Source organism: Manis pentadactyla, chromosome X (genome assembly GCF_030020395.1).
Source record: "Manis pentadactyla isolate mManPen7 chromosome X, mManPen7.hap1, whole genome shotgun sequence".
NCBI classification, from domain to species: domain Eukaryota; kingdom Metazoa; phylum Chordata; class Mammalia; order Pholidota; family Manidae; genus Manis; species Manis pentadactyla.
The window spans coordinates 76,336,198-76,361,569 of NC_080038.1; the positions used below are offsets into that span (position 1 = coordinate 76,336,198).

At 42.9% G+C, this 25,372-nt stretch overlaps 1 protein-coding gene across 1 annotated transcript; it reads right to left on the bottom strand.

The window, feature by feature from the left end:
- Window positions 1-1,137: 1,137 nt before the first annotated feature.
- LOC130681789 (uncharacterized) lies at window positions 1,138-24,875 on the bottom strand. Its single transcript, XM_057495362.1, has 4 exons — window positions 24,744-24,875; window positions 22,151-22,503; window positions 6,692-6,891; window positions 1,138-1,284 (listed from the first exon to the last, which is right to left on the bottom strand). The coding sequence occupies exons 1-4, from the start codon at window positions 24,791-24,793 to the stop codon at window positions 1,138-1,140; spliced, it is 750 nt and encodes a 249-aa protein (XP_057351345.1). The 5' UTR covers window positions 24,794-24,875.
- Between the last annotated feature and the right edge of the window lie 497 nt (window positions 24,876-25,372).

The window sequence follows — 25,372 nt, forward strand, 5'->3', positions numbered from 1 at the left end:
CTGAGGGCCTAGGAGGAGCCTGATTACTATTGCCAAGGAAGTCTTGCAGAGATATAGGCCAGACATGGGCCTTTGACTCTGGCTTTCATGTCATGGACCTCAGCAACTGGAACTGCTGCTCTTGCTTTAATTGGTGCCACAGTTCTAACAAGATCCTATTGGACTGCCCATCAAGTTTTCTTTCACTACCCCGACCTTTATCAAATCAACCCATATCTGGGTTCTTGAGACCTTCACAAGGCCTGTTGCACCTCCCCTTTCATTTGTAGCCCATTCTCCCTTCCAGGTTCTTATTGTTTCAACCTCCAGATCTGCTAAAATACAAGTAGCCTCATTTATGGGTTGCCCTATGTGGGGGGACAAGAATAGCCACTAGGGACCCAAAGAGAGATGGGGAAGCTCTATGCAGCACCAGATTTCTCATTCCTACAAGGAACAACTCCTTATCAGGGCCCTGGGGGTCCACAGTATAGATATTTTTCATACCCAGCTCCCATAACACCTGCTGGAGCTCTGCATAGGTTTTCCAGCTAAGGGGTAAGTATGATAAATCATCCTGATGAGGCCAAACTGCCATGATGTCTGCAGTCAGCCAATCCAGAAGCACTTGATTCCCTGAGGTGTGATGGGCACTTTGCAACTGCTGCTGGATGGAAGGGTGAGTCATCAGGGAAGCCAGTCTACCCATTTCAGAACCTATTTCCACCCCCCATATCCCAGTGCCTAGGTATACGAGCATAGCATGGAGTGCTTCACAACCTGGGCACAACCTGGGCACAACCCACATAGGGCAACCCATAAATGAGGCTACTTGTATTTTAGCAGATCTGGAGGTTGAAGCAATAAGAACCTGGAAGGGAGAATGGGCTACAAATGAAAGAGGAGGTGCAACAGGCCTTGTGAAGGTCTCCTCCCCGTCAGGAGCCCACTGGCTGTTGCATTTTTATTTTCTTAATTACAACTGGGCAGGGCTTTAATAATACAGGAAACACTGGTGCCTCAGGCAGTGGCCTTGGCAACAGATCAACCCTTGCCTACACCCCCTCATCCTCTCCCAAAATCTCTTCTACCATCTCTGGGGCTGAAGGCACCACTATTTCTTCCCCCTCTCCCATGATCTCCTGCAATGCTGCCTTCTTACTCACTGCTGCTGACGTATATTCTAGGAGCACGACCCATCTTCTCAGTAACTCTCTTTTTCTTAAGGGCATCCAGTAGGTCATCACGCAGCTCCTCCAAGTGATGCTGAAGTCTGTCTCTCTCCTTGTTAACAGTTTCCACTATCTTAAGGAAAAGAGATCCTACAATGCCAGCTGCTACATGGCCACTCCAAGCAGTGGCCTCTAAGCAGTCTTCTATCTCACAGAGGGCTAATTCCACAGCTTCTGGTGTTCCCACACCTTCCCAATTCTAGGGAATGTCCTGCCCTCTAGGAGGTGCTTTACCCTATACCAATTCCCCATTAGGGGCTCCCCAATTGTAAGCCCCACCTATATAGGGCTCCTGAGTGAAGCTGCACCCTCAACTGCTGCAGCCACTGGGGCCTCTCCATCATCCATGGGATGGGTATTCTGGGCAACTCCCCACCATCTATAGAGGCAGCCTACCCAAGGGTTGCACCCACATAGACAGATTTCTGGTTCAGAAGTCCTGCCAACGACTTCCAGATATAACCCTGGGGGGAAAATCTTGGGGCAAAATACCTTTGAAACCGAAATCAGTCAAAGGGAGAGATAAAATGGGAGAAACCCATTTTGTTCTTAAAAGCAGTGTTCCCGTGTCTTGCTTGACCCAGCTGCAGAAGAAGAGACCCTCACTCAACCTCTCTGGTCCAAATAGGCACTCGTTTGCCCTTTTAATTACCTACTGATATGGAGATGAACTACTTCCCTCCTCCTCTTGGAAACACCTATTGTATGGAGATGCACTAAAGCCAGGTGGGAGATTCTGGAAATATTGCAATTTTACCCACATGCAGACATGGGTTCAAATACCGAAAACACCACTTCCTAGCTATGTGACCTCAAATTATTTACTAAAGTTCTCAAAACTTTTTTTTCTGATCTTAAAATGGAGGTTAAAACATTTGCCTCTGGAGCTATTGTGGAGAATAAATATATAATCCCAATTCACATGTTAAGAAACAGTTTAGCATAGTGCTTAAGAGCATGTATTCTGTAGCCAGATTGGGTTGGTTTAAATTATGACCACACAACTTAATGTCTCCATGCTTCAGTTTCCTCATTTATAAAAGGTAGTGAAACTCTGAAGGGAAAAAATGTTCCCAGCTTGGGGCAAATAACCTTTGAAGCTGAAATCAGTCAACAGGAGAAATAAAATGGGAGAAGCCATTTATTGCTTACAAGGTGTAGTCTATTTCTGCAAAACTGTGTCTCTCATGACCCAGCTGCAAAAGGACCCCAATAAATATCTCCAGTCCAGGTGTGCCCTCACTCCTCACCCTCCTTGTACTTACCTATAGAAATGGAGGCAGACTACTTCTCTCCACCCCTTGAAAACACCTATTGATTTGGAGATACACTAAGGCAAGATGAGAGATTCTGGAAACATTGCAATTTTACCCACAATACATTGTAATAGTATTTACTTTATGGGTTTGCATATAAAAGTACATAATATATAGCAACTTACTATAGATGGTAGCTCTTATTAGCATCATCACCTTCACCTGCTCACCATCTCTTCCACCCTATTTACTGCTTTTCTTGTGGTTGTTAAAGTAAACTACCAAGGGTGGGTTGTCAATAATATCTACTTTCCCCCATGGGTATAAAGTATGGCCTGGACTCCATGCTGTAGAGTCCTAGATTTCAATAAAGTCCCTCAAGTCATTCATTAGCATACAAATCCTCTATCCAAGAGGGAGTGCACTTAATCCATTATCACTTTAGTCAGAATGATCAGAATAGAACCCACTATTTATGAAGGACTTTATTGTCAGAAACTGGGATATTTTATGAGAGTCTAAGAAGCCTACAAGGCTTGAGAACTGTGGAGGGAAACCCAGATACAAATCCATAGGAAGTATGTTGGAAATCTCCATGAGGTGGGGAGTCAGGGGTTAGTAAAACAAAGGGAGGGAATTAAGAAGGGTAGAGGGGTGGAGAGCAAATCCAGTCCTAGGATAAACTGTGGTTTGCCTAAAGTAAGTGCCACATATACCACTTCCCCAAGCCAATTATTTCTGCTTTTAATACCATCTCCCCTCTGAGCATTTAGAAAATCAGTACTCCTAAATTGTAAGTGGCTTACTATGTTGTCCTTCCCAGGAGTACAAACATGCATTATTTAACAAATGCTCTTCTTAAAGGATCTTTTCTTAATCTAATTTAACTTGGTACTATCTAAAAATGAATCAGAATATATACTACTGGAATTTTCTGAAAAATCTAAGCAGGAATAGGAGTAATAGTAAGGAGTTCTAGTCTCCAGCTTGTCTAATTCTCAGGCAGAGATTGGTGCTGCATAGAAGCCTAACCAGCAGGGCGTTGAGTACAGAGAAAGCTTTACTTGGGAGTTACTTGGGCCTCAAGCCAGTTACTTGGGTAGGGACTCTTATTTGGAATGAGATTCCCTCTTAGATTCACATGTTCTTTAAGACATCCCTCTATTTCTTTTGCATGAAATATCTGATTCCTAGGTAGAGCATTAAAATTAATTTTTTTCATTTTTAGATGTATTAATTGTTAGGCAGAAAGATAGAAAAAAGTGGCCTTAAAAAGAGAGAAGACCCCCCAAAATGACTTAGGGAGTTAATCAGATAAAACCAGAGGGCCAGAAATGAGTCAGAGAGTTAATCAGATGAAGCCACAGGGTCCAAGAGTGACAAAGGAAATGTCCAGGGTCTCCCCAGGTAAGAAATATCAGAAGCCCAGGCACAGCACAATCCATGCCCTTATTCCCCAAATCAGAACAAGCCTAGAAGGCTAAGAGCTGTCAATCAAAGACTTCTCTGCCCTGCCAAAACCACATAAAGGAAGCCTCACAATGAGCAGCTGTGCCAGTCTAACTTTAGGCAGGCCCGCTCTGTTATTCTATGCAGAGTACTTTAAAGTTTACTTTCTTGTCCTTAGTTTCACATCTCACTCTGATTTCACTGCAACACCGAGCTGAATTCCTTCTTTCCCCACATTAATGATTCTCATTAAAGAGGATGGACCTTCCCAGCATCTTTCAAATGATATCATTCAGGCATCTGCCTACTGATAGGCTTTACCTGGAGTCAGTATGGTTTGCATACAGAAGTGGAAGAGCTCTGAGTTTTGCATTTCCTCACCTGATACTTTTGCCAGAGGTCAGCCAAATATTTAACTCAAAGTACCAAAATGGAAAGGTTCTTTCTTCCACCTACTCTAAAGGAGAGCATCAGACATTTTTGAGAAGTGTTTGTGTATTGAGATCAAAGGTGGCTCACATTCAAGTGTTTCATTTGTTTTCAAATGGCTTTCATTGAAATGGAGCTCTGATCAGAAGAAAATTTATCACTGATATTCACATCCTCCCCTCTGTGTTTTTATGTGTGAGTCACTGGCCTCATGTTGTTATTTCCCTAGTCATCCCAAGTCTTTCTGCCTCTTTCTCATTGCTTTAGTTATTATAGCAAGATATGACTTCCCATGAGATTTGAAAACTACAGTTCCTGCTGTAAATAACAGACTTATCAGATGGATTTGTTTAACGAAGCCTTTTGCTGTCCCGAGTTAGGCCAGAAAAACAATAAACTAGGCCACTGAAATGGATATACTGTTATAGTGGGTAGATAGCCAGACATGAGCAGGAAAGGGAGAGGGGGACTTTTGCTTCTGTTTACATTTGGCAAGATGGTTTCTTATTGTGAGTAAAATTGCAAAATTTCCATAATCTCTCACCTGGCCTTAGTGATTCTCCATATGAGTAGGTGTATCCAAGGGGTGGAGAGAAGTAGTCCATGTCCATATCAATAGGTGATTACAAAGGGGATGGAGAGCAAGCTTGTGCCTAGACCAGAGAGGCTTGCTGGGGCATAGGGAGCTGTGTTGCAAGAGACACAAGCAAGCAGGAGTAGATGACTGCTTATAAGTAATAAATGGGCTTCTACCACTTTATTTCTCACTTTGACTAATTTCAGCTTCAAAGGTTATTTGCCCCAGGCTGGGAACATATTTTCCCTCCCAGAGTTACATTTAGATTCTACAAATTCCATGTGAGCTGTTCTCACAGGACGTGGTGTGAGAGTACAGATAACAGACTTGCCAAAACTAGCTAGTTCCAACATAGAGAAGTTGACTCTGACTTCACCTCCAAATTCATTATTCACTCACTAACATAGGGAAAATTACAACTGCATTATATCCTGGAGACACTGCTGAATGGACATGGCCCTGGACATTTTAACACATGGACCAGTAATGGCTGGCCCTTCTGGCACCTTGAATTAGTCCAGAAGCTGCAGAATTAGTCCTCTGTGAGATAGAAGACTGCTTAGAGACCCTGAATGGCTGTGTAGTAGCTGGCTTTGTAAGAACTCTTTTCATCGAGATAGAGGAAAAGTGTTATCGAGGAGAGAGAGAGGGTTATTGAGGAGAGAAAGGGTTATTGAGAAGAGAGAGAGACTTCAATACACTTCAGCATCACTGAGAGGAGCTGGGTGATGACCTATGGTATGCCCTTAAGGGAGAGAGACAGTTATTGAAAGGATGGGTCATGGTCCTGGAAATTCCTTAGCAGCAGCAAAGGTAGAGGCAGCAAGAGAGTCCATGTTGCAGAAGGTCATGGGGAAGGGGGAGGTAAGAGTGGTGCCTTCAGCTCCAGAGATGGTGGAGGAGGTTTTGGGAGAGGATGAGGGAGTGGTCCCTCGCTGATGAGTTGCCAAGGCCACCACCAGAGGAACCAGCCTCTTCCATATTAAAGGCCCACCCAGTTGTAATTAAAAGAGTAAAAGCACAACAACCACAGGCTCCTGAGGGGGAAGAGCTGTCCCCTCCCCAGGTTGTGGAGCACTCTGTGTCCCACCCCTATACTCAGGATAAGCTGGTGGACGTGAGCATTCAGTATCGGCAGAAGCCATCGGAATCTCTGCTTACATGGCTTTTGTGTCTCTGGGATATGGGAATCAGAAACATTGTTATGTTGGGCTCTGAAATGAGTAGACTGGCTTTCCTGAAGATTCACCCTTCTCTCCAGCAGTGGTTACAAAGTGCCCATCACACATCAGGGAATGGGGTGCTTCTGTATTAGCTGACAACAGCCATCAGGGCTGTTTGCCCTTATCAAGGTGATTTACTATACTTACCCACTAGCTGGAAAACCTATGCAGAGCTCCAGCAGGTGTTATGGGAGCTGGGCATGAAAAAATATAATCTATAATATGAATCTCCAGGTCCCGAAAAGGAGGTGTTCACTGTAGGAATAAGAAATCTGGTGCTCCATACAGCTCCTCCATCTCTCTTTGGGCCTAGTGACTATTCTTGCCCCCACATAGGGCAACCCATAGGTAAGGCTACTTGTACTTTAGCAGATCTGAGGGAAGGTCAAACAATAAGAGCCCGGAGGGAAATATGGGCTAAGACTGAAAGAAGAGGTGCAAAACACCCCGTGAAGGTCTCAAGGACCCAGATGTGGGTTGATTTGATAAAAGCTGGGTTAATGAAAGACAAACTTGATGGGCAGCCTAACAGAATCTTGTTATAACCGTGGCACCAATTAAAGCCAGAGCAGCAGTTCCAACCACTGAAGTCCAGGACATGGAAGTCAGAGTCAAAGCCCCAGGTCTGGCCTGGGCCCCTGCAAGACTTCCTTGGCAACAGTACTCAGGATCCACCTGGGCCCTCTCCCCCACAGGATGATGTTGGGGCATCATGGCTTGACTGAAGGAAAGGTCAAAGCTCCCACCTTGGGGGACATGGTGGGAACCAGAGGCCACATGTAAAATTAGTAATTCATTGGTCCCTGTGAATGTACAATGTGTTCTACTGCTGGTGGACACTGGAGGTGAATGTTCTTTGATTTATGGCAACCCTGAGCATTTTTCCGGGATCCCTGCTGTGATTGATGGCTAAGTGGGTAAGTCAATTAGAGTGAAGAAAGCCCAAATCCCACTGGGGATAGGGCATTTACTCCCAATGGCATATACAGTGTGCATTTCTCCCATCCCTAAATATATTTTGGGGGTAAATATCCTACAGGGCCTATGGTTACAGACCACTGCAGGTGATTCAGACTGAGGGTACATGTGGTAAGGGCCATTTTGAGGGGACATGCTAGGCACCCACCTGTACCTCTGCCTGTACCTAGGCGAGTGACAAATACTAAGCAGTATAAATTGCCTGGGGGTCACAAGGAAATTGGAGAAACTCTACAGGAGTTGGAGAAGGTGCATCATAAAGCCCACTCATAGTCCTTTTAATTCTCCAGTGTGGCCAGTGAAAAAGCCATTCAGCTTCTGGTGTATGACTATCAACTATAGGGAACTGAATAATATCACACAACCTTTGCATGCTGTTCTCCTCTCTAGAGCAGCCCTTATGGACATACTAACCCATGAATTGGGAATTTACCATTATGTTGTGGACCTTGCTAATGCTTTCTTCTCTATTAACATAGTACAGGAAAGTGAGGAACAGTTTGGCTTCATGTAGGAAGGCTGAAACATGACACTTAATGTCCTTCCACAGAGATACCTCCATAGCCCCACCATTTATCACAGACTTGTAGCACAGGACTTGGCCAAATGGAAGAAAGTGCAAATGGTGTGGCTGTATCACTACACTGATGATATTATGCTCATGTCTAATTCCCTTGCAGATTTAGAAGGGGTAGCTCCTAGACTGCTGAATCATTTATAGGAGAAAGGATGGGCTATGAACAGCACCAAGGTTCAAGAACCTGGTTTGTCTGTAAAGTTCTTGGGACTTGTCTGATCAGATAAATCTAAAGTTATTCCTCAAGCAGTCATAGACAAGGTCTAGGATTTCTTTACCCCTACTACTGTGGCAGTCTTATAAGAGTTTTTGAGTCTTTTGGGGGCACTGAAGAGTGTTTACCCCAAACTTGACACAAATTCTGAAGCCCTTATACAAGTTGGTATGAAAGGGCTTCAGGTGGGACTGTGATAAGACATGTGCAACTGCTTTTACTGATGTTAAGCAAGAAGTCAAGACACTACAGGCCTTGAGTGTAATTGACTCATCAAGGCCTTATGAGCTAGATTTCATGAAACCAAGGATGGTTTGGAATGGGGTCTTTGGTAGTGGCTTGAACAGACATGCCAACCCATTAGATTCTGGTCATTACTATGGAAAAGAACAGAGGTTCTGTACACCTTGGTACAGAAGCAACTGGCTGCTATGTACCATACCCTGCTGGCTATGGAGCCCATTACTGGAACAGCTCTGACCAATGTAATAACCACCTGTCCTATTGCAGGGTGGGTGTGAGACTGGACTCAAAGGCCATGGAGTGGTGTGGCACAAACACCTACATGGGCCAGATGGGGTGCATATTTACAACAGCATATCTTCTCTATAGTCCCTTACATGGAGAACTGCAATGCTTACTAGGGCTAGTGATGTATACCATTGGAAAGCAGGAAGAACTTGCTTTTGAGCCATTGATAGCTGAGAGCTCTTATCAAGATGGAAAATCCCCTATACCTGAATATGCTTGGTATACAGATGGCTCCAGTTGTGGGCAACCACCCATGTGGAGGGCTGTGGCTTTCAATCCTAAGTCTGAGATATTATAGATGGAGGATGGAGATGGGAAGAGCAGCCAATGGGCTGAGTTATAGGCAGTATGGCTTGTGATCGATCACCCAGGAGACCTCCCCTGTAGTTGTCTGCACTGATAGCTGGGCCCTCTATCAGACCCTGTGGAGACTGATATGGTACCATGGCACCTGGATAGTTTGTCACCAGTCCCTTTGGTGGCAAGAGTTATGGCAAGACCTATGTGACTCTGGTCAGACTAAGACTGTTACCATATATCATGTGACTGGCCATTTGTCTTTGGCATTCCAAGGGAATGATGAAGCAGACACAATGGCCCTGGTGCTCTAGGTAAAAGAAAAGCCTGCCTTTGATGTGCCCAATGGCTACATCAGCATTTGTTGCACGTGGAGCAAAAGAATATGTGAGCTGGAGCCCACCAGTGGGGCTTGCCATTGACCTTTGAAGAAGTCAGCAGAGCCCAGAGGCAGTGCCTTGTGTACTCTAAGAGGAACTTATACCAAGTCCCACAGCAACAAGGGACAATAGAAAAGGTGCCAATACACTTTGTTAGGTGGCAAATAGTCTATATTGGGCCTCTGCCCACATCAGAATGATATCAGTATGCTATGACTTGTTTGGATACAGCTACTGGCCTATTGGTTGTTTTTCCTGCACATTGTGCAGATCAGCAAACCAGTAAGAGGGTCCTAGAGTGTCTCTTTGCAGCCTATGACTGGTCTCAGGTGATTGAGAGTGATCAAGGCACCCACTTTCCTGGACATGTGTTACAAGAATGGGTTCAGCAATTAGGATAAAGTAGAAGTTTCATGTACCATATAACCCTACTGGGGCAGGCATGATAGAGAGGTACAGTGGTTTACTGAAATCTGGCCTGAGGTCAGACACCAATAGTCTATGGAGCTGGTCATTTCATTCATGGACAGTATACAGTGTTTGAATGAGAAGCCCTGAAAAGGAGCCTTGAGCTCTGTGGATATGCTAACACATATTGTTTCCTCTCCTATACAACTGTATGTACAAACAAAAGAGAAGTTATTAAAGTCAGGATATGGCCAGCAGAGCAACATCCTGCTGCCAGCCTACCTGCATTATATCCTGGAGATACTGTTGAATAGACATGGCCCTGGACATTTTGACAGATGGAGCAGTGATGGCTGGCCCTTATGGCACCTTGCGGAAAAGGCCTGGAAGCTGGCCTCATGTGTATTCCTGGAGTAACACCTGAATGGCCCATAAAGGTCACAGTAGTGTACCCAAATCATCCAAGAGGTAAGCTCATGCACCTCAAAAAACAAAAAGCAAGTAAGTCAATTAAAAAATGAGCAGAGGAGCTGAACAGACACTTCTCCAAAGAAGAAATTCAGATGGCCTACAGGCACATGAAAAGATGCTCCACATCACTAATCATCAGAGAAATGCAAATTAAAACCACAATGAAATATCACCTCACACCAGTTAGGATTGCTGCCATCCAAAAGACAAACAACAACAAATGTCCATGAGGATGTGGAGAAAGGGGAACCCTCCTACAATGCTAGTGGGAATGTAAATTAGTTCAACTATTGTGGAAAGCTGTATGGAGGTTTCTCAAAAACTAAAAATAAAAATACCATTTGACCCAGGAATTCCACTTCTAGAAATTTACCCTAAGAATGCAGGAGCCCAGTTTGGAAAAGATATATGCACTCCTATGTTTATCAGAGCACTATTTACAATAGCCAAGAAATGGAAGCAACCTAAGTGTCCATCCATAGATGAATGGATAAAGAAGATGTAGTACATATACACAATTAAATATTATTCAGCCATAAGAAGAAAACAAATCCTACCATTTGCAACAACATGGACAGAATTAGAGGGTATTATGCTCAGTGAAATAAGCCAGGCAGAGAAAGGCAAGTATCAAATGATTTCACTCATTTGTGGAGTACAAGAACAAAGCAAAAACTGAAGGAACAAAACAGCAGCAGACTCACAGAACTGAGGAACTGACTAACAGTTACCAAAGGGAAACGGACTGGGGAGGATGGGTGGAAAGGGGGGGATAAGGGGAAAAAAGGGGCATTAAGATTAGCATGCATAATGTAGGGTGGTGGGACATGTCTAAGGTCATTTAACACAGAGAAGACAAGTAGTGATTCTATAGAATCTTACTATGCTGATGGACAGTGACTGTAATGGGGTATGTTTTGGGGACTTGAAAATGGTGAGAGTCTAGTAACCATAATGTTGCTCATGTAATTGTACATTAATGATGCCAACATTTAAAAAAAAGAAACCTATAAAGAAAAAAAAGTTCCTGGGCCACACTGGTAAATAAGACCTATCCTGCAGCAGAAATATAACAGCCAGAGATGTCTGATATTTGAAGATTAGAAATTTGCTTTCTAAATCTTCTTTACTCTTTAATTAAGTAGATAGTCAACCAGTTTCTTCCCCTGTAACAGAAACAATTCAGTCCTTAGCAAATATGTTACCATAAAAATACCATAAATAAATAAATAAATAAATAAATAAAAGTATTATCACAGTAAAACATTTCTCTAAATTGTGAAATATTACTTTAGTGTATGTGTAATTTACTGTTGCTGTTTAACATAAGATCAAAACCCTAGTGGTTGTACATTTTATGTGATAAATTTTTAGTGATATGAAAATTGTTGATTTATCTTACACTCTCCAAGAAAAATACTATTAGGACCAGATCAGTTTATTAGATTAAGTTTGACCTACTTGACAGTTTTTAATCAGCAGTTTTTCAAAATAATTCACTGTTGAATTAATGTGTTTGGAAAATGGTTACACCTGGTGAGGTGAGACATGTGTTTAATTTCTGATATTCGAATGGAAAATACTCACATAAGAAACCAAGCAAATGTTTCTGATTTCAATTTAACAGAAGCCATTTGTTTAGAGAAACTAAGAAATTAACACTGACACAATATCATTAACTAATCTATGGACCTAATTTGAATTTCACTAGTTTTTATAGGAATATATATATATTTTATCCAGGAGCTCATATTCTATTTCATTATAATGGTTTCTATGTTTCCTATGGTCTATGGAAGTTCCTCAGTCTTTCATTGTTTTTCCTGACCTGGTCATGCTTGGATTGAGATCATGCATTTATGTATGAACACCAGAGAGGTGACATATTCTCCTCAGTTCATTATATGTATGTCTTATCCTGGGTCATGTTAACTTTGATCTTTCGGTTAAGGTGGTACCTGACATTTACATGCTGTACATTTATACATTGTATTTATATACTGACATTTATATACTGTAATTACCCCTCACATTGTAATTAATGCAAGAATTGTGGAAGAGATAGTTTGAGATTACTCAAATGTCCTGTTTCTGATCATATTTTTGTCCACTGATTTTAACATCGATTTATGATTCTTGCTTGCTGTGATTATTATTATTATTACTATGATGTTTGCCTAGTGGTGATTTTCTGTTTCCCTCATTCATTCTACATGTATTCATTGAAATTTTTTGAGAAAGAGACTTGTTTCTTTCTGACTTATTTATTTATCCAATAATGTAGTTATATAAGTATGGACAGAGGGATATTTATTTTATTTTTTAGGTTATAATTTAACATTACCATTATTTACTTTCTTGCTCAACCTGCTTAATTTTGGCCATTGGGATCTCCTTCAGGTTGGCTCCATCTGTCACTTTGACATGCCCTCTTCCTTTTTTGAACACTTCATTACTTTCTGGGACAACAAAATGCTCCAGACTTATCTTTTGTATTCCCTTCCCCAGCCCTAGAATCAGGCATTTTTCCATAGGGTCTTGGCTCCTTTTATTGAACAATGGTAATTAGAAACCAAGAACTGGAACCTAGGTAAACTCTTTGCTGCTGGAGTTCATGGTTTCAGGCTTTCTTTATGGACTGAGATAAGAGCTGTAAGTATGTATGCTATTCCACATATATACACACACAGATCCATAATTATTTCAGTATCTGTCCCTCTGTATATCTATTAAACAAAACACAAGTTCATACTGATGTCTGCAACTTTTATCTCCAATTCCAGTCCAGCACAGTATGGTTTATTCTAGCCCTCCACCATTCCTCTTTGTAACTTCTTTCTCTGACAGTGAGAAGTCTGGCTCTCATTATACACAATCTTTATACACATAAGGTAGTTTCAGTCTATTTCTGGACTTTTAATTTTACTGCATAGATGACTTTTTAAAGTTCAATTGATAACAAAAGAAAAGGAATGGTTTACTTTACAATAGGATTAGTATAGGGAAACAAGATTAGGAGTCAAGACTCCATTGTGACTATGTGAATCACACCACAAATATTACATGTGTTGTGGATTTTATTCTCTGCTTTATATGTGGTGGGGTAATTTTAAGTTCCTTTCTGGGTCACAAGAAGACAATAGGAGGGGTTTCCTTTCTGCCCAACTCAGGTGCATGGTAATCAGCCTACCAACAAGATTAATGTTAAATAATTATAATAATAATAACCAACAGACTAACACATAATTACCTGTGCAAGGCACTATTTAATTGCATTACATGTATTAGCTCATTTAATCTTCACAGCATCCCCTAGTAATGCAAGATTATAATGTTTTCTTACCAATTTGCTGATGAAGAAAGTAAGACTCAGAGAGTTAACATGCTCAAGGTGGCACAGCAACAATGGTCACACAGTTCTTTATCATCCCAGTGTCAGCATTAAACCACTGTTTTATATTGCCTCACTACAGTAAAGTATACTGAGAAGAAAAAGTTCAGCAGCCATAGAAAAGATGCTACCTATGGCAATAAATTTTCCACAGACCAATTCTAGTGTGGCCAATAACTCAAGTCAATGTTTCTCATACGATTGTCTAAGGACCACTTGTATAAGAACCACTCACTATGTTTGCAAAGAGGAAAATTCCTGGGCCTGCTCTAGATCTCCCATACCAGAATCTCAGCAATGGTGCCTATACATCAACAGTTTACACAAGCGTTCCAAGTGCTTCCTCACTTTGAGAACCACTGGTATGAACTATGTGTTCCTTGGTAGCCTGAGTGTATTTGGAAATAGTCTGGTCACACATCTCATGCCAGGTTTCCCAGTGTGGAACACTGCACCTTTTGTTTTTCAAGTATATGCAAATATCTAGTATAGCAGGTTTATCAGCCCACATACCCCAACTGGGAGAATCTGATTCTGTAAGAAATACCCATTCTCCTTCTGAAAGTTTTTGAAAGTCTAGTCACTTCTTTTTCCCAAAGCTTTTTGCAGCCTTGAAATGAAGTGAAATAGAGTACTCTTCTCTTGTATTACTTTCTAAGGATCATGAGTAACTGCAAAATGCTAACAATCAGTTAAAACTAATGGAGGTGTTAGGAGGGAAAGGAATCGGCTCAGGGTCACAGGCAAGTCAGATATTGTGAGACAAGAAACCAAGTCAAGAAAGCAAAGTAAGTTTTAATACACTCTGCGTAGAGTAGCAGAATGGGCCTGCCTAAGATAAGACAGGCCCAGATGCGCATTCTGAGACTTCTTTTATGTGGTTTTCGCAGGGCAGCGAGGACCTTAATTGACAGCTGTCAGCCCTCTAGGCTTGTTCTGATTGGTGAAATGAGCTGTGTCTGTGCTTCTGATGTTTCTTATCTGTGGAGACCCTGGACATTTCCTGAGCCACTCTTGGACTCTGTGGCTTCATCTGATTAACTCTCTGAGTCATTTCTGGCTTTCTGGCTCTATCTGATCAACTCCCTGAGTCATCTTTGTGGGGGTCCTTTCTCCTTTTCATCCCATTCATTTCTCTCTTTCTGCCTAACAGAGGTGTTATACCCTAACTTCTGGCACTTTTTTCTAAAAGCTATAATGGATTTTCTATGGCAGGTATTTCAGAATAAAAGCTGAGGATTATGAAGACAAAATGATTTAGGTTTAAGTTTCAAAAATTGTTAAATGCAACCCTTTTTGTTAAGTCTTCACTTAGCTAATACCATAAACTTACAAACCATCCACATCACTGTCTTATCTGCTTTTTTCTCCTCCATCCCTCCCTTGCCACAGGAAATCCGCCAAATCACTTGCTTCAGGGAAAGAGCTTCCACAGGGGAGCAGCTTCCACAGAGTAATCAGCTTTTATAAAAGACATCCAGTGCTTCTGCAATCCCAACAGGAACAGTACAGCTTCATAGCAGCTCTTCTAGATCTGGTTATAACTATGACAATCAAGCCTATAGGCTTGCAGCAGACTAGGAAAGTTATTGGAACCTCCTATCAGGTTGCTCTTGTAATCCATGCTGGATCCACCGAGAGTTAGATTTACTGTGAAGCTAATCAAGTTGAAGCTTCAGGGCTCCTCACTTGGATAGGTGCCTTCCAAAGCTTTGAGAGACACCCAAGTGATATGTTCACATGGTCACATGCTTGTTTAAAATTTGAAAAAGTCAACTTCATTACTTTCATGAAATAGGACATGCCGTATTATATACACTTCAAGCCATACAAAGCCTGAATCCAGTCTGAATCTACCATATCACAAGCATTTTCTAGTTCCTAAATTGGTAGAACTCTGTGGACCGGGTTCCAAATAGACACTTTTTATCATATCATGCTTAGAGTAAATAACCTTCTTTACCTGAAGAGTGACTCTATAGCCTGTAGCTTTGAGGTAAGCCAGAAATATAGGAAAAAATATTTTCCTTCTTTTTTCATGTAATAAATTATTTTACTTGCTTTTCCATTTTGAAGGCAGCCATGGGTTGTTCCTGTCATTTGGAGTCACAGGAAGAGAAATGGCTCATGGAAATAGCTATCTCCCCATTCTTCCTATTTCCAAGCTCTCTTTCTACCAACAGAAAGACCCATAACCCTGGCCCAAGTTCTGTTTTCTCTTCTGTCCTAGTTATCAGTACTGAATCAGGATCTACACTGAGATGAATGCATTTAGTAGCCTTCATGCAAGGCTGAATTTATCACAGGAATACAAGCCAGTGTATCAATCTCATCTTGTGGCAATGCCCTCATTATTTACCTCCTAGTTCTGTGAGCAGTTTCTCTAGACAATTTTCACATGCAAAGAACTTGATTGAGTACTCAATATCTACAGTCTACCATGACAAATGGAATAGTGCCTGAACATATGCCCCAAAGGAAAATTACTTGTAATAAACAGAAGTTTGGGCTTTCATTCTATCAAGGCTTCAGAGCTACTTGCTTAAGTAACAAAAGCCACGTCTTAAATATTCACTGGGTGCATATGATATTGTACTATTCTTCTCATGATTTGATACTGTTTAGGGAAAATAGGCCTCCTGTTCTTTGACTAGTTGTAATTAAGAATGGGAGCTTCATATGTCTACTTCTAGGCTAGAAAACAGATCAGGATAAAATCAGAATTGAAAATTTAAAAGTTGTCTCAAACAAAATAAAGAATGGCAGTCTTGCATTATAACCCATTGTATATATAAAATAAGAACTTATATAAAGAAATTATTGAATAAGCAAACAAATTTGATAGAAGGAAAGTGAACATTAACTAGTAGAATTTCAGCTAGTAAATGTAGAATAAATGTTGAAATACAAAACTGCTATTTGGTAAACACCAGAATAATAAATTAGTCTCAGAGTATCCCCCACAAGATAATTATTAATTATCAAGAGAAAATATAATGAATTTAGAGTGGAGAAATTATTAACCAAATGGTCAAAGTGAATACCTTCACCAGTATTGGGGTAAATGGACATCATATGATTCCTGATATAATACACTGAAAGGCACACATTACTTCTATGGTATTTCTACCAAAATGCATCATCTGATCACAAACATAAATTGGAGAACATTCTAAAAAATAACTACCAGTACTGTTAAAGGTGTCAAGGCTCTGAAAGACAAAGAAAGGCTAAGACACTGTTCCAGTTTAAAGAAGGCTAAGGTGACATGACAGCTGTAAATGTGATACTGAATTAGATGCTGCATCACAAAAAGCAAAAAAAGTGGGGCCAGGGCTGAAATTTAAATAAAGTCGTAGAATAGATACTACCATTGGAGCATTGTTAACATCCCAGTTTTGATAGTTGTGCTATGGTTCTGTATGATGAATCTGATGGAAAGTATTTGGGAATTCTTTATACAAATCTTCCAACTTTTTGTAAGTCTGAAATTGTTGCAAAATGCAACATTTTAAAAATTTTGATAATTTAAAAATTGGCTCATATTTCTGAATACAACAGATACTCATGTGCCTTCATTAACTTGCTATCACATTTGAGAGAGATAGGAAGCTTCCTAATACTGGCTTGAAGATTTTTAATATGTCATGTATTGAACACATCCCACATGGTAGGTACAGGAAAGTGTGAGAGACACTAAAATGAATAAGACCTAGTCCCAGGTCTCAGTGTAATAAAGACAAAAGACATACTCAAGCAAGTTGAAGAGCTGTAATTGGTGCTGTAAGAAAGAGGCTGATAGGGTGTTAACAGTCACTCAGAAGGAGAGCTTATTTCCTGCTTTAGAGTATCAAGGAAAATGCAATTGTGAAATTAACCTTTGAGCTAGGTATCAACGGATGGCAGGATTTCAACAAGTACAGTTTGGGGGTGTAGTGGTAAAGGATCTACAGGTAAGAGAATAAACCTCAAAGGAGAAAAAAAATTCAAAGACCACTCTCCCTTTAGGTCCTGACAGCATATTTGCAAATTTTGTTTTGGGCCACATTATTGGGATATTTTTTGATTATTATGATTTTTGATTGCTCATGAAAATTGCAGGCCCATCCCCAGAAAACACTAGAGTTGAGAGGTGCCTTAGAGGTCTCCTTACCCAGCCACCTCATTGTGGTTGGGGGGGAAATGAGGAGGCTCTTCTAAGGCTTCACACAGTTAGTGGCAGCAGTAGGAATAGGACTCAGAACTCCTTTCTCACAGTTAGTACTCTATCTACTCTAACATTGTGAAACTGTTATAGTAGGAAGATAGAAACCAGCAGGGAAGGGGAAGGGGGACTTCAGACAGTGTTTACATTTGGCAAGGTGCTTATATTCTACAAATTCCATGTAAGCTGTTCTCATGGGATGTGGAGTGAAAATATAAATAACAGACTGGCCCAAACTGACTAGTTCCAACATGAGGGCGAAATGAACCCAAATTGCAACCCAAAATTCAGAAACGGCAAAAATCGCATCTCCCTGTGCCAGGACAGTTCCAATGGGAAACAGATGTAGTAAAAAATGCCTCCATACTTTGAGAGGGTGGAGCAGCCTGGACTCCAAAAAAGCTCCACCTGTTTCCTTTGAAACCTAACCCTTCTTAGTGAATATTCATCTCCCTTCATATAAAAAAGTATCCTTATTTTTCGTTCAGATGCCACCTCCTCTGAACCTGCCAGCACCCCAACTCTCTAGCCTGCACTCATCTTTTTTCTGAACTTCATTCTGCAAACTCTTAATGCTCAATGGCTTTTCTGTCTCTGTTCTTGAATTCTTTCTTGCAGTAATACCAAGGACCTGTCTCAGGTAACAGAACTTTTAAATAAGCATTGTGATGTTAGCCAGAGGCATTACCATGAAGATAAAAGGAATACTGTTATACTGGCTTCTCCAGATTGCTATCAACCCCAGGATCTAGTGGTACTGCAATTCTCTTCCCCTTTTCTTTTGCCTCTCCTACCTTCATTGCGAAGTGAAAGAAGAGAGGGGAGGGGTGCTTGGCGGGAGCAGACACTGGGGAGGGATTTGGATTCTTCTGAGGCTGTTGGGGAGGAAGAGGATGTTAAGGTGGAGGGTCATCAGCTGGGTCAAGCTCATAAACATAGGAGGGAAGAGGGGGATATAGGCATGATGTTGTCAGGGTAGGGGTAGGGGGGTTTGTTCAGTGAGAAGGATTTGAAGAGAGGAAAGGGAAGAACAAAGTGAGGGTTGCTCGTGGAGGGTGAAGAAGGCTTGGATATAGGGGATCTCTGACCATTTGCCAGTGCTCTGGAGAAAGTTATTAAGATCTTGGAGAATTTGGACATCAAAAGGCCCTCAACTGGCCAGCATAACCCACTTTTGAGTTTATATTGAGGTCACATGAAAGTAGAATAAAAGACCAAATTTTTTGGTTTAATGTCTCCTTTTAATCCCAATTGCGAAAGATTACATAGGAGACAGCTGAGAGCGGTGTCTCCCAATGTCTTTGAGGGAGAATTGCCCATTGTGGGAGGATGAGAAAGGGTGCCTGGGGTTTGGGAAGCACGCCACTGAGATGTCTCCCTGCGATCAGTTTCCCAATGGGAGGCTCCTGGAGCCGGATTGTCCTGCACACCGAAAGGAAGCGTCCCCTCAGTCAGAGTGCAGGAGGTCCCCTAATGGTGTTCTCAACTGGTGAACAGAGAGGAAGAGAAAGGATAAAGGAAAGGGGATCCAGATCAACTTTCTCTTGGCACTAAGAGAAAGCTGATGAGAGGCCAAAATTTTACCCTCCTGGGAATTGCAATGGATTAATAGCCAGTGGTGGATGTGTAGATTGAGGTCTGCCAAGGTGGTCCCTGGACTGGAGTTCACTAAGGGGTTTTGGGTGAGGGAGGGAAGAGAAATGGGGTGAGACGCAGGAAGCTCTCAGGATCTAGGCATTAGCCCTGAATGAGCTGCTTCCTAGGCTGCAAAAGAGCCCATGCTCTCGGCTTTCTGCTCCTGGGTTTCTGCACCATATGAAAGAAGAGAGGAGATGCAAACTCAACAGTCCAAGCAGGTTTATTGCTGAGTCTGAGAGGGACCCCTCTGTCATGGCCAGGAGAACAAGGGAACAAAGAGAGGGTGTCTAACAGGTCAAGAGGCTTTTCATGGCAAGGGCTTTTTGAGGGGAGGGGTCAGGGGAAAGTGGGCTTCTGGCTTGCTGATGTGTCCTCTGGTGAATGCTTGTAGCCTAAGTAAGATGAAATCTAGGTCTCTTTGATACGGTAGGTGGGCTTATTCAAAAGGTGGTATTCAGGTGCAGATTCTATCATTAAGTTTTACATTGAATATGGGCAGACAGGCACAGATTCAAGGCAGTCTGTGACAGCCAGAAAGTATCCAGGTATTAGCCAACTTTGATGAGGCTGAAGTTGTTGGATTCTCCCAGAGGAGGACGCCGCCCCAAATCAGTCACGGAAGGCGTCTCTTGATGCAACAAGCAAGAGGAATTTATTCAGAGGCCAGCTAGCTGGGGTCCATGCATTAGCCCGACGCAGCGGGTCTCAGCAAGGACCCCGAACTCACAAAGCCAGAAGTTTTTATAACATTTTCAAAGGGGCAGTATTTTCTACAGTCACAATACAGTGTTTTTTTTCATAGACACATAAATTTTCGGCTGACGCCTCATCCTGGGGGTCTGATTAGATAAAATCACTTTCGGAATGTTTAGGGTGGTTCTAGCAAGATCTAAGCTTAACTGATTGAGGTTGGCTAACTAAAGGTCACTACAATTAACACTGGCTGACTAACTTGTTTTTCAAAGTTCTAGTAATTTTTCTCCTTCTAGGTTAGAAAATGGTGTTTGAGCCTTTAAGATGGCTGTGCTTATGCTAACTTTTGATTCTTCAGGTTCTACATTTCCCCACTTCTCTTTAAGGGCATTCCAATCATGGAATGTTTGTATCTTCTTGTTGGGTGAGTGAATAATATTGTTGCTTCAACATTAGTACATGAACGGCACTCACTCTTTCTCTAACAAAAGTTATCAGCCGATTCAATATGCAGGGTCCTAAAGTGAGGAGCAACACAAGGATGAGTAAGGGCCCAGCCAGAGTGGATATCAAGGTCGTAAACCACGGGCACCTAGTGAACCAAGATTCAAATAGCCCTTGGCCAGCTTCTTGTTCTCTCTTTCTCTGGTCTAGCCTCTCCCTAAGCTTTGACATTGAATCTCTTACTATTCCGGAATGGTCTGCATAAAAGCAGCATTCTTCCTTTAAAGCTGCACACAATCCTCCTTCTTTTAGAAACAGCAGATCCAGCCCTCGTCTGTTCTGCAAGACTACTTCAGAGAGGGAAGTCAGAGATTCTTCAAGTTTAGTAATGGATTGCTCTATGGTTTTTAGGTCTTCATCAATAGCTGTCCTTAGTCCCTCATAATGTTGGTTTTCTTGGATAATAGCAGCTGTCCCTGTTCCTACTCAGGCTGCGACTCCTATCTCTAACAACACAGCTAAGGTCAGCGAGACCAGCTCTTTCTTATATCTATGCCTAGGTTCAAATTCAGCTACGAATGAGAGGTCATCATGATACATCAACCTGGGCACCAGCTGAACCATGATACAGAAATCGCGGGAGGAGTTGAAGGCAGAAGTAGAGACACATGGGGTCACTCCAGTGTTACAAGCCCACCACCCTTCGGGAGGAGGGACTAGATACTCATTTTCACCTGAGGAGGTCACAGCTATGGTTTCACTACACAAAGCTTTATGGGTGGGAGGGACTGAACCTAAACATTTTCCTCTTCCAGTTACTTCAGTCAGAGTTAGCTTCTTGTGGCTTCCCCAGCTACAGATCTCGTGATGGGTTGTCCTGTTAAAACTGCCTAATAATCCCAATCCTTCATAATAAGGCGGCCCAGAAGAGAAACACAACCAACAGGATTCAGTAGTGTTAGGGTTGGTGGTATTTAAGACCTGAAAAGCCCCTTCAAGGAGGTTGAGAAGGCGTTGTCCGGTGCCAGGAAAGGAGGTGACTCGGCCAAGAGTGGAGGTGGAGGGAGTGGTGGCAGAGTCCATAGGTGGGGCTAGGGCCTGTTTTGGGGCTGGGGCTGGGAGACGCGGTTGATCCCGCAAGACAGCGTTGGGTCCTACTGGGACAGCCGGAAGAGTCTCTACCTTAAGCCTGAGCATAAACAAGACTCCATTATCATAGCCACTCTGGTAGAGTCTTAGTCCCCACATAAGCCCTTTTTCCCAGTTTGTTGCCCTTTTTCCTGCATCTGTGAAAGAGATGTCAATAGGGTTGCAGGTGGGATTAGTCGTGCATTGGGCACGAGCGGTATTCCACTGGATTTTTATGAGGCCTAGAGGAGATCTCCCTGCGCTTCCTGTCAGCCAATGGCATGTCCCTGTTTGTTCACAACCCCAATTTTTGCAGAAAAAATCTGTCTTCCCACCACACTGTGAGGCCTTGGCACTATTGACTGAGGGGGCTGGGCATACATAGAAGCAGGTATTCTGGAGCTCTTTCATGGTCCCAGAGCCCCAATGCACTGTATAATCTCGAGTACCACATCCGGGTACCCCAACTTTATCTTCATACCATGGGTCTTGTTTGAAGAGAGTGCACAAATCTACAGTGAGGGTAGGCCACCAAGTTCCCCTAGGGTGTTGTCCTGTTAACTGGACTACTACTTGTTGGGAAGCTGGGGTAATGATTTGCCATGTGAGTAACCTGGGTTCATGGGGGTTAGGTTTCTGGAAGGTGGGAAGTAACTGGGTCATTAGAATTAGAATTGTTAGTGACACAATCATTTTTACACAAGCGAAATTTAAGAGGGTTATCAGTTCGAATTACTCGCCAGTCCGGGTCTGGTTGAGGCGCTTTCTTCAGATGTGAAGCATGTATCCAGGAAGAGATGCCATCTACTTTCACAGCTGTAGGTGTGGTCAAAAGGACGATGAAGGGTCCTTTCCACCGAGGCTCAAGATTTTCCGTTCGATGTCGCCTTACGTAGACAGAGTCTCCCACTTGGAACGGGTGAGGTACTGAAATGTCCTCTGGCCGATAGGCTTCTCGGATAGAGGCCCACACTTCTTTCTGCACAACTTCCAGAGCCCGTAACCTTTCAAGCAGAAACTTATTAGTCACAGATTCAGGGGATACGTGGAGGTGAGCTGCATTTAGTGGAGCCGGGGCTCCAAACATTATTTCAAAGAGTGTTAGTCTAAAACGGCTGGGGGTGTTTCTAACTCGGAATAAGGCGAAGGGAAGGAGGACCAACCAATCATATAAACCAGTCTCTATGGATAATTTAGTCAGGGTCTCTTTTAGAGTTCTATTCATCCTTTCTACCTGTCCTGAGCTCTGGGGCCTGTATGCACAATGCAATTTCCAATCCGTCCCCAAAATCTTGGCCAATCCCTGACTTACCTGGGCAACAAAGGCAGGGCCATTGTCGGAGCCTATTACCTTTGGAATTCCAAACCTGGGAAATATTTCTTCAAGGATCTTTTTAGACACCGTCTGAGCTGTCTCAGTTTTGGTGGGGAACGCCTCTGTCCATCCTGAAAATGTGTCTAGGTAAACTAGAAGGTACTTATATCCATACTTAACAGGCTTGATCTCAGTGAAGTCAACTTCCCAGTAAGCTCCTGGGCGATCCCCTCGAAGTCTTTTCCCGGATGTTACTGGATTTTTACTCACATTTACTAATTGGCAGGGAACACAATTTCTTACAACCTTGTCAGCCAGTTTTCCTAATCCAATAACATGATAAGGGGAGTCTTGAACCAAGGTCTTTAGGTTTTTTGCTCCCAAATGTGTCAATTGATGCAATTGCCTTAAGTATTCTTCTGCCTCTCTCTTAGGCAGGACAACTCTCCCTTTTTCAGACTTGTACATCTCGTGGGGTGAGGAATTTTTAAACCCTAATTTGTTTATACAAGCAAGGTCTTCGGGTGTATACTGGAAGCTCTTAATACAAGTGGCCTCCGGGTACACTTGGAGGGGTAAGATATTCATTCCCTGGGCTGCTTGTTTTGCAGCTTGGTCTGCCCTGCTGTTTCCTTGAGCTATTAGAGAGTCACTTTTTTGATGCCCAGGGCAATGTATTATTGCCACTTCTCTAGGTCTATGGATGGCTTCTAACAAATTTAAAATTTCTTGTTTGTTTTTAACATCTCTCCCGGCAGAAGTCAATAACCCTCTCTGTCTATAAATAGCCCCGTGTATGTGAGCAGTGGCAAAAGCGTATCTGCTGTCGGTATAGACGTTAAGTCTCTTACCTTCTGCCATCTTTAGAGCCTGAGTCAGAGCGACGAGCTCCGCTCGCTGTGCAGAAGTGCCCGTTGGAAGTCCACTGGCCCACATGATTCGGTTATCATCCACTACTGCAGCTCCCGCCATTCTCTTACCATCCATAATGTAACTGCTCCCGTCTGTATACCAAGTCAGGAGTCCTGGTCCTTCTAAAGGCTGGTCTTGTAAGTCCTGGCGGGTCCCCGCCTCCTCAGCCAGGATTTCCTGGCAGGTATGAAGTACTTCTTTTTCCAAATCGGGGAGCAGAGTAGCTGGGTTTAGGATGGCGGGTGGGGCAAATTCCACACGATCATGATTCAGGAGTAAGGTCTGGTAGTGAGTCATTCTGGCATTTGACATCCATCTTTCGGGTGGTTGCCGGATTATGCTCTCCAACGCATGTGTAGCAACCACAGTGAGTTTTTGTCCCAGTGTTAGTTTGTCAGAATCTTTAACTAGGAGGGCCACAGCTGCTACTACTCTCATTCAGGCAGGCCACCCACTACTCATGGGGTCTAATTTTTTTGACAGATAGGCGACAGGTCTCTTCCAATGTCCCCATTGTTGGGTCAACACTCCTCGAGCTACTCCGCTCCGTTCGTCCACGTAAAGGACAAATGGCTTAATTACGTCTGGCAATGCTAGAGCGGGTGCTGAGAGGAGGGCTTTCTTGATATCATCAAAGGCCTGTTGTTGCTCAGATCCCCAAATAAACGGGGCTGTCCCCTTGGTAAGGGGGTACAGAGGGGCGGCCAAGGAAGCATATCCGGGTATCCACAATCTACAAAACCCCGCTGTCCCCAGAAACTCGCGAACCTGGCGTGCTGTAGTGGGGACCGGAATCTGCGTCACAGTCTGCTTCCGGGCTTTAGTAAGCCACCTTTTCCCTTTTCTCAGGGAATATCCCAAATAAATCACTTGTTGTTGGCAGATCTGTGCCTTCTTAGCAGATGCTCTATACCCTAATTTGGCAAGTTCAGTCAAAAGGGCTTCAGTGGCCTCTTGGCAGGTCTCCCGGGTGGGAGCGGCTATCAATAAGTCATCAACATATTGCAGCAAAGTTACCTGTGGGTTTGAAGCTCGGTAGAAAGCCAAGTCCTGATGTAAAGCCTCATCGAAGAGGGTGGGCGAGTTCTTGAATCCTTGTGGCAAACGAGTCCAGGTCAATTGCCCAGTAGTTCCTGTGGTGGGATCTTTACACTCAAAGGCAAACAGTGGTTGGCTGTTCTGGTGCAAGCGCAGACAAAAGAAAGCATCCTTTAGATCTAAAACTGAATACCAGATGTTTTTTGGGGCCAGGGAGCTTAGTAGGTTATAGGGATTTGGCACGGTGGGGTGAATGTCCTGTGTCCTTTTGTTAACTTCTCTTAAATCTTGTACTGGTTGGTAATCTCCCGTTCCTGCCTTTTTTACAGGCAGCAAGAGGGTGTTCCATGGGGATTGACATTTTACTAATATTCCCTGTTCCATAAGCTTCTGGATATGTGGCCTAATTCCATCCCTGGCTTCTTTACTTATTGGATATTGCCTCACAGTCACTGGCAAGGCTGAAGCTTTTAGTTCTATGATTACAGGGGGCTGGTTCTTGGCGAGCCCCATGCCCGCCGTCTCCGCCCAGGCTCCTGGGAATCGGTCGAGCCACTCCTGACTAATTCGGGAGGGCTCTGGTTCCATAAAAAGACAGTATTCGTCTT

Coding starts and splice junctions, on each gene's coding strand:
- LOC130681789 (XM_057495362.1), bottom strand. CDS start 24,793: ATGAGGCTTTACATCAGGACTTGGCTTTCTACCGAGCTTCAAACCCAC. Junction 22,504..24,743: donor ACCGAGCTTCAAACCCACAG/GTAACTTTGCTG, acceptor TCTGCTTGAAAG/GTTACGGGCTCTGGAAGTTG. Junction 1,285..6,691: donor TGGCTTTAATTGGTGCCACG/GTTATAACAAGA, acceptor CTTTTCCTTAAG/ATAGTGGAAACTGTTAACAA.